At 39.5% G+C, this 9,799-nt stretch overlaps 1 protein-coding gene across 1 annotated transcript in view; it reads left to right on the top strand.

Moving 5' to 3' along the window:
* Nucleotides 1-511: 511 nt before the first annotated feature.
* GBE1 (glucan (1,4-alpha-), branching enzyme 1) overlaps nt 512-9,799 on the top strand; it is a 122,817-nt gene continuing 113,529 nt past the window's right edge. The window contains exon 1 of the mRNA XM_011976730.1: nt 512-1,312. Within this exon, the coding sequence (XP_011832120.1) occupies nt 1,170-1,312 (143 nt within the window). The 5' untranslated portion in view covers nt 512-1,169. The remainder of the gene's footprint in view (nt 1,313-9,799) is intronic.

Below are 9,799 nucleotides of genomic sequence, written 5' to 3'. Positions count from 1 at the left end.
CTCCATATCCCCTGGGATCCTCTAGTCCTAGGTTTTAAAGAGAAAAATGTCCTCAATCCTCTCCAGTTTCTAGGTGTAAAGCAGCTTGGACCCTCCTGGGTTGGTGGGTCCACCTCTCTTGGTGTCCAATTCTGTATTCTTAAAAACCAACTATTGAAATAGAAGCCAGTCAGTTAATGGCAGTAAAAGAAGGGAATTCCAAGTGGGAGCTTCCCAAGCCAGGAGGAAGAGCGGTTTCTTGCCTTATCACTGTAAGTGGCAGAATGGAGTTCCAATTCAATGATATCATTTGTGTTATCAAAGATAGTTTAATCGCTGAAAACCTTGTAACAATTACAAACACAGGCAAATGCCTTTTCCTTTTTGGCCTTACAGAGAATGAGAAAAGTTCTTCCCATGGTTATAATTCTTAGCTGTTGGTAATGCAGAAAATAGTACCAGAACAGCAGAATTACAATGGTATTCCAGCATTCTGTGTCTTAATTCTAAATTCACGTGACCTGGCAAGCTTAGGACAGCCCTGGTTCTAAGTGGTATTCACATTCTCAGCAGTAGTACTCTAGCTACACTTGACTGTTCACCTCTCTGTGAATTTGTATATGTTTGAAATACTGCCCTCCAAAAGTCTCAGAACTTTGAGAAATAAGGTCGCTTCCAAAAAAAACCCAGTATGTCCAATTTGAAGGGGGCGCTGTCAGTGGGTGTTTAAGTGGGTGCTTACAAGCGGAATCTATTCCGGAGCCAAGAACGGGTCAGGGAGAGGAAGGCCAAGGCTGGGCGAAGTCAGCTCGGGACCCACCTCCTAGAAGGACCTCCGCCGGCAGGAAAACCGTTACGGGGAGGAAAGGGCAGGTCCCTGCGGCCTCCAGGTGCCAGCAGCGTGAGTGGGCGGAGAGGCCTCGGTGCCTCCTACCCGCTCGGGACGTGCGTCCAGGCATCACCCCGGGATCCGCTCCTCCCCGCTGGCGGGGGGAGAAAGGGCAGACGGCCTTCCGCCCCGGCTATAAAGGGCCTCGGACGGCCGCGGCTCGCCTCGGTTCGCCGCGACACGCCTAGGCGCCCTCCGGCTCCGCCCCAGCCCCAGCCGCCACGTCCCAGCTCGAGCTCCAGTGCCCGCTCAGGCCCCGCTCGACCCTCTCGGGCCTCGGCTACTTGGACTGCGGTGGAAAATGGCGGCTCCGGTGACTCCCGCGGCTCGGGCCGAGGACTCCGAGGCGGCGCTCAATGCCGCCCTGGCTGACGTGCCCGAACTGGCCAGACTCCTGGAGGTCGACCCGTACTTGAAGCCCTACGCCGTGGACTTCCAGCGCAGGTACCGCCGGACTCCCACCACCCCCAGTCAGACGGGCAGCCCGCCTCCCAGGAGCCGGTTCGGGACGCGGGCCGCCCCTCGGCCCTGGAGCGCCGACCCCGCCCCAGGCGGGGAGGAACCTGAATGGGCGGGGCTCGGGGTGACGCGGTAACCGGGTTCTGTGGCTTCCGTAGTGGCAGGTTGACGGCTCCGGTCCCCGGAGCGGGCGTTTGGGAAACTTCTTTCCTCATCCCCTTTACCTTCTGTTCTAATCATTGGTCTTGCGCCATAGGGTACGTGCTGTGGCTCCAACACTGAATTCCCCTAGTGCTGCTGGGGAGTGACTCAACGCCCCTGCGGGTTTTCTGACTTTGGCACGCACTAGCGTGGGCCCGTGGAGTCACGTGGGCATAACTCCTGGCACGTGTAATTACGCATTTAAAACTTTCTAGTTTATTTCATAGCAAATATTGTGATTTTATATCTAACAGGATTCCTTCAGGCAGACACTATATCCTTGCACTAATTCTTTCCTTGCTAATATTCCTCATTTAGGGGAAGATTACACCTACCTTGATCAATTTTTTCTCCCCTTGGACTAACATTGATAACTTCAATGTACATCAACATTTGTTCCTGTTTGACTTTGCCATCTTGAAGAGGGAGAAAGGTCAGGAAAGTAAAACTTTTACAGGCCAATGTCGTTTTAGCTTGTCTTCTACCATAGTGTACCATACCAGTTTAGTTTCTGGGCTAATGATTCTGTTAATAAGTTCCACTAAAAAGGTACAGGTCTTTGTTGTTGTTGTTGTTTTCAGTAAAAGAGCTATTTTACAAGTTGTAATAGTTATACTTGTGAGGTTACCCCATTTTGATTTAATAGTTTCTCCCCTTTTAGGAGAGACACTGCAGAATGGAAACTATCCTGGCAATAGAATATACATGGCTAATTTTTCAAGTGATGGAAAACATCCATCTAGTTAACTGGCATGAAGGAGCGTTGAGAGTAATGAAAATGGGTTGATTTGGAGTTTGAAAAAAGCCCAGCAATTTGTTTGTGTCCTAGCATTTTCAGGTATTAAATGCATTCAAATCAGCAAGTGTTTATTGAGGAAGTGCTATAGATAAAACACTGCCCTAGGGATTGTAAGGGATATGAAGTTGCATTCTTGAGCTTGTGTATAGTAATGAATGAACCCTTTGTGAAATAATCACCTTGAGCTGTCCCTCACTTAATCAGATGATTGTGCTGTTACATAAACCATTTGGGGAGCAGTCTTATGAAATTGTTTTCAGAATTTGCAGTATATACTTTCAAAGAAACTTAGTACATAATTGTCCTAGGTGTAAGGTTGGATTGAAATAGAAAAACTTTAGAGAAAAAGATAGTGATTAAAGGTAGTGGTCAGATATATATATATATTTTTGATGTCCTTGTAAACGACGTTAATTTACTTGTGTGCTTTGTAAAATGACACTTAAGATATTTATTAAAGAAGAGTTGTGGAAATGTTTTATCTACACCTCCCTCCTTTTTAAAATGACACACACCGATAAACATTCTTTATTAAGTTTCTTTCATGTACTTTATTTCCAACTCCACTGGGATTGAAGCATTTATAATCTTCTTTCATGGTTTGCCAAAACTAATGAAGGGGACAAAGGCCAAGATAAAGAAGGGAAGAGAATCCAGTGTGCTTGGTGAAAAGTCTCGTCCAGTGGGCCCTCATGCCTCACTCTGATCTGGATTTTACTTTTGTCCTTGGTTCTGAGTAATGGCCATTTGCTAGCACACATGTTCCATTTAAGCATATCAAATAGTAATTTGGCATTACTATTTGGTAACTTCTATTTACTATTTGGTATCTATTGTTAACACTCGAAGAATAAAACACTTTTCCTTCATACAGTCTGGTTTTAGTTCCTTGTCCAGTTTTCCATTTATTTCTGATAATCCATTTGGACTGTGTGTCTTTGGCCTAACACAGATACATAACCAGTCAAACACTTAGGTGCAAAGTATGCTTACTAAGGAGTGAAGAAAATTTGAGGTGCCAACAACAATATTGATGAAGAAGGAAATTTCTCTTTGATGGACTGTCTCATCCTTCCCCAACAGACATCTTTTCATTTGAATTTTTTTGGATGTTCCCTTAGGATGTTTTAGATGTTCCTTCCCTTGTTTATCTTGGCCTTCTCCCCTTCTGTATTCGTCTTTTTTCACGCTCCTGGTAAAAACATACCTGAGACTGCGCAATTTACAGAAGTAAGAGGTTTATAGGACTTACAGTTCCAAGTGGCTGAGGATGCCTCACAATGGCAGAAGGTGAAAGTCGTGTCTCACACGGTGGCAGACAAGAGAAGAGGGCTTGTGCAGGGAAACTCCCTTTTTTAAAACCGTCAGGTCTAGTGAGACTTACTCACTATCACGAGACAGCATGGGAAAGACCTGCCCCCATGATTCAGTTACCTCCCATCAGGTCCCTCCCACAACACGTGGGAATTCAAGATGAGATCTGAGTGGGGACACAGCCAAACCATATCACCTTCATTAGTTGTTCTTTCACCTTCTGTACCTGTGAGAATTTTGAATCAAGTATAGAGGATTAATGAGTTACTCTGCTATAAAATAAAAATTAGTACATTATTAGCATGACTGACTACCTCCATGTTGTCTCATTGATGACCTCCCAAAATAGCATTTTCCACTTGATTTTTCTACCTTTTATTTAGTTGTTTACTTCTTGTTACACTACAATTAGTTGTTATAATTCCAAAATTTTAGTGCTTTAAAACATTTAATTGTCCCCATATTACATGTCAGCATGAGTCAGCCAGAGGACTGTCCTCATGGCAGTCACTCAAAAGTCTAGGCTTATGAAGGATTTGTTTTGAAACCTACTTCTGTAGAAGTAGTGGCAGGGCAAAGAGAAGCATGTTGAACTATGCACTGTTTCTTACAGCTTTTGCCTAGCAGTGAGTCCATCCTGCTGATAATGTCACACTGGCCAGTGCACATCAGCTTGCCATGTGGGTGAAACAGGATTGGCATTTGTGAACACTGTCAGAACAACACAATGTTAATGATACTACTTTATACCCTCTGTTTAATGTTTTTACAGCGCTTTCAGTTATGGTATTTAATGTAATCCTCATAACAAAACCATGAGGCAGACAGGGTGGGCATTTTTCCTGTTTTACAGGTGCAGAAACTGAGTGATGGGCTTGAGCATACATGGCATAAGTAAGTGCTGCACCTGTGATTAATCTTTCTTTGCTAAAACTGTTCTCAACCAGTTCACAGATAACTTCATGATAATGTAGGGATACCTCTTTACTCTTCTTTGTCTCTAGCATTGTACATGTTGGACTATGTCTTGGCTCTTTGAAGCCATGATCTTGCTTTTCTTTCATTTTCTCAGCCTCTTTTTGACCATTTAATGTAAGAGATTTTTAGGTCACTTTCCTGGGATCCTTTATGTATTTCTTTTGTATATTTTCTCCCTAGGCGTTCTCATCCATCCCATGGATTCCATCTATCTACTGAGGCTACCCACATCTGTCTCCACTCTAGATCTTTCTCCTTATCTTGGACTTATTTATATCTTCATTTCGATGTATTATAAATACAAACCTCAACAAGTATAAAACTGAACTTAACAGATTTTCATTCTAAACAGGTTTGTCCCTGTCAACCGAATCACCGTGTTCGGAATCTTCCTCTACCAAGATTCCGAACCTAAAACATAACGAGTGATTTCTAATTTACTCCCCTCTCCTCCTTTCCTTATACCTCTGAGTCTACTCAATTGTAGCCCCCAACTCTTTTAAGTATGTACCATGCCGCCTTCCTACTGCTGCTATCCTAGTTCAGGTTGCCAGCATCTCTAGTATGGTTTACAGAAACTGCTTCATAGCGGTTGTTCTTTTTCCAGATCTGCACTCCATTCTAATTTCTCCACTCCTCTTCATTCAAAAACAGAGTAAGTAGAATGGATTTTGAAATAAACAAATCTGATCATGGTACTCCTCTGCTTAATTAAACCCTTTCAACCATTTCTTATCTCTCTTGAGTTCTGTGCAGCCTCCTTCCCGCAACTGACAGGATTCTGCATTACCTGGTCCCTGCCGACCTTTTCAGCCTCCCTCTCGGTACCATCTAACCAGAGGGCCGTAAAGGGAGAGGGCAGCTCGGATCTCTGGGGACCATTCTATAAAGGTACTAGAATACCAGTAAAATAAATTAGAAACATGATATCCATTTTCGACATGCATTCCTTTTTTCTTGAATATTGAAGATTTTCATTTCATATTTTGTCCACACACAAGAAATTGGAGTGTCTGGAAAAAATCACTGAATAAAAGATAAGAAAGATGAAGAATTAGAAAGCTTTTCTGATCTTTATCAGAGGAGTGATAGTTTTAGCTTAGCAGGAGTGGGTTAAATAAGTGAATCTTTTCTTGTATTTAATATTTTCTTAATATAAAATAATTTCTCTACCCCGTGAAAGAGAAACATTTAACAAATGTTTGAGTATCATCTGGAAAGTGTGACATCATATTATGCTGTCTTAGATGCCACATATTTTGGTTTAACTCTCAGTGAAGCTGTGCTTTTGTACATGCTATTGCTTCTGCCTAAGCATTCTTTGTTTCTACCTTAAGATAGTTCCTGTACGTGTTTTGGGACACAGCTTAGAGATATATTGTATGCCTTCTCTGACTTCGCCCTATCTCGAAGCTTCTTCCGGGCTGGTTGAGGGGTCCCTCTTCTTTTCTGCCAGCTTGGACCACTATCCTATGGATGCTCATCCACTGTAATATAGTTGTCTTTCTACTCTTTGTATCCCCCACTAGATTGTTTGCTCTTATGAATGGGTACTATGTCTATATTATTTATTCACCGTTGTAGTCCTCAGTCTGTAGAACTGGACCTGCCTCACGGTAGATACTTAGTGTAATATTTGAATGAGCCAGTGGCTGACTGAATGTCTTCTGACTTTATTTTTCCTTTGTGGCATACCAGTGAGTCTAAGGTCAATTCACCTGGAGCTAAAAATGTCTGGATTACTCGGGTAGATGAGCAGAGAACAGGAGTAGTTACTAGAGGTTTCATGTGATAATCTGGGGAAGGGGAATATATGCTCAATTAAAGAGCTAAAGATGGCCAGAGTAAATCAAGAAAATAGTTTCTTAATCAGATACTTTCATACTCATCAGAGACTAAAAGTTTAATCTCTGAAGGAATAGTCAGTTTGAGAGAATCTGATGTCAAGTTGTAGCTGTGTGTGCAAGAATGGGAGAAGGGGTTTTATGAGCCCATGTTAAGTATTACAATTACAGTGAAGAGCTCTACTTGGTTAGAAATAAAATAATTTTCACATTGGTATCTAATTGGAATTAGAAAGTAATTTGGATTTGGTATGTTAGCAGCCACCCCAAGAAATTAAAAGAAAAATGGATTGAGGTAAAATGTACATATATAATTCACCATTTTTATCATTTTTAACCACAGTTCAGTGGTAATAAATAAATTTATGTATATTTTCCTCCTTTATCTCCCTTCCCCAATCTCCTTCCTGGCCTCTGGTAACCTCCAGTCTATGCTCTGTCTTCCTGAGAAACACCTTTTTAGCTTCTGCATATGAATGAGAGCATGTGATACTTGCCTTTCTGTACTTGGCTTATCTCACTTAACATAATGGTCTCCATTTCCATCCATGTTGCTGTAATGATAGGATTTCATTACTTTTTATAGTTGAATAATATTCCATTGTATATATATACTGTATTTTCTTTATCCATTCATCTGTTGATAAGCACTTAGGTTAATCCCATATTTTGGCTATTGTGAATAGGGCTGCAATAAACATGGGAGTGCAGATGTCTTTTCAACATAGTGATTTGATTTCTTTTGGCTATATACCCAGTAGTAGCTTTGGTGGATCATATCATATTCTATATTTACTTATTTGAGGGACCTCTATACTGTTTTTTTTTTTTTTTTTTTCTATAGTGGCTATGGTAATTTACATTCCCACTAATAGCGTATGAGCGTTCCCTTTTCTGCACATCCTAACCAGTATCTGTTACTTCCTATCTTTTTGGTACAAGCCATTTTGACTGTGGTGAGATGATACTGCATTGTGGTTTTGATTTGCATTTCTGTGATGATTAGTGATATTGAGCATTTTTTCATATACCTGTTGACCATTTTTATGTTTTCTTTTGAGAAATGTCTGTTCAGATCTTTTGCCTATTTTAAAATCAGATTTTTTTTTTTTTTTTTTTTGCTATCTGATTGATTGAGTTCTTCATACATTCTGGTTATTAATCTCTTATCTGATAGTTTGCAAATATTTTCTTCTATTCTGTGGGTTGTCTGTTTACTTTGTTGATTGTTTCCTTTGCGGTGCAGAAGCTTTTTAGCTTGATTTATACTCTCATGTCTATTTTTGCTTTGACAGCCCATGTTAAGGTCTTACACAAGAAATCTTTTTGTAAGAAACCAGTGCCCTGGAGCATTTCCCCAGTGTTTTCTGCTACTATTTTCATAGTTTCAGGTCTTAGATTAAAGTCTTTATTTAATCCATTTTGATTTGACTTTTGTGTATGATGAGATATTAAGGGTCTAGTTTCATTCTTCTTTATATAGTTATGCAGTTTTCCTAGCACCATTTATTGAATAGACTGTCTTTTCCCCATTTTAAGTTCTTGGCACCTTTGTTGAAGATGAGTTGGTTGCAAACGTATTTAGACCTGAATTCTCCATTCTGTTCCATTAGTCTATGTGTCTGTTTTTATCCCAGTGCCATGCTATTTCAGTTACTGTAGCTTTGTAATAAATTTTGAAGCCAGGTAGTGTGATGCTCCCAGCTTTGTTTGTACCTTGACAAGAGGTAGGACTGTACATTGTAAAATATGTTATGCATCTTACATTAATTGATTTATTATGTAGAGTTGTAAAATATGTTACACATCTTACATTCATTATTATACAATTCCATTGTAGCTTATTTGACATGATTTAAGTTATGGTAACTAACTTATAAAACTTGATGTGTAAATGATGAGAATAATTTAGACTCTAAATTTAGTTTCTTCATGTGTAGAAATCTGTGTGTGTGTGTGTCTGTGTGTCTGTATACACAAAATATTGCTGAATGACCATGTTCTAAAGTAAAAGCAAGATGAGGCTTAAATTTTAGCTCTTATAACTGTTAAATAGCTTTGAGTCCTAGGGAAAGTTAATCAACCGCTCTGAACTTGTTTCTTCATCTATAAAAGATGGATGGAATCTACTTTGTAGGGTGTCTTGAGGACTAGGAATATATATAAAGATGCTCAGTAAATAATAGTTTGATGATGATATTAGCAAACTAATATATCACGTTAAATACTTACTAGAGTATTATTTTCAGAAGATTTTATTGTTTGCTTCTTTAACACTATATTCTGAAATGAATTATCAGATAAATACCATGACCAAAAATTCCCTACAGCTCTTTGTTTTGCTAGTTAACTGTGCCTTACTTTAGGGGGCTCCTTCTTTTTTTCTTAGTAAGAGTGATGGTGTGAGTGAGGTAAGGCAGGTGGTAATTTTAATCATAATCTAATAGAGATGGAAAAGAATATGTTTAAACTTTGATCCTTAATTTAGAGAGGAAATGATAAAGCAATTGCCCGTTTACTATAAGCTGAAGGCAAGATGAGTCCTGGGATATAATGAACACAAAGCTCCTTTTATTGAGAGAGGTAAATGTTAGCCTGCAGAAATTCAGAATCACTCTTCTCTTGATCTTCCTTTTCTGTCTTTTTCTCTTCTTTCATCTGACTGCTAAGTGTTCATATTCTTGGGCATCAAACAGCTGCAGGGATTTTCTTCCTCCTGAACTGTGGATGGTTAGAGGAATGGGCATACTGAGTTTACTAATAGCAGGAGTAACTTTGAAAATGAGACTAATGTAGAAGAAGAAAAAATATATATAACAGCAGCATAAAAAGTATGAAAATGAAAGAATTAGTCTAGTGGTATCTGAACATATCATATGTGCATATTAATTAGAAAAAATTTTAAATCCAATGTTCTGCCTTCTCTTTTCTCCCTTGCTTTTTGATATTTGATGACTGCAGTTATTTTCAATATGTTTTATTTTGCCATAAGATGCATAAAACAAATGAATATTCATATGTATTTTAGTAGATCCATTGAATGATTACTTTTAATGGGACACAATCTCTGGGTTTATACACTAGTTCTACAACTCAAAATATGATAATCAGAAACCAAATATACCAATGTACTTCTTGCATGAAGTTGAAGTTTTCCAAATACCCAGCAAAAAGAATTAACTGTTTGTTTTACCGGTGATATCACATGATACTCAGTGTCATCAATCTGTTTTTGTTTTCATGAATAACACCTAGCCACAGGTTATATTTAATTATGAATAACTACACAATACAGATATACACACTGTTACAGAAACATGATAAAATTAGTTATGC

This window comes from Mandrillus leucophaeus, unplaced genomic scaffold (assembly GCF_000951045.1).
Source record: "Mandrillus leucophaeus isolate KB7577 unplaced genomic scaffold, Mleu.le_1.0 Scaffold102, whole genome shotgun sequence".
NCBI lineage: Eukaryota > Metazoa > Chordata > Mammalia > Primates > Cercopithecidae > Mandrillus > Mandrillus leucophaeus.
This window is presented reverse-complemented; position numbering and strand designations above follow the sequence as displayed.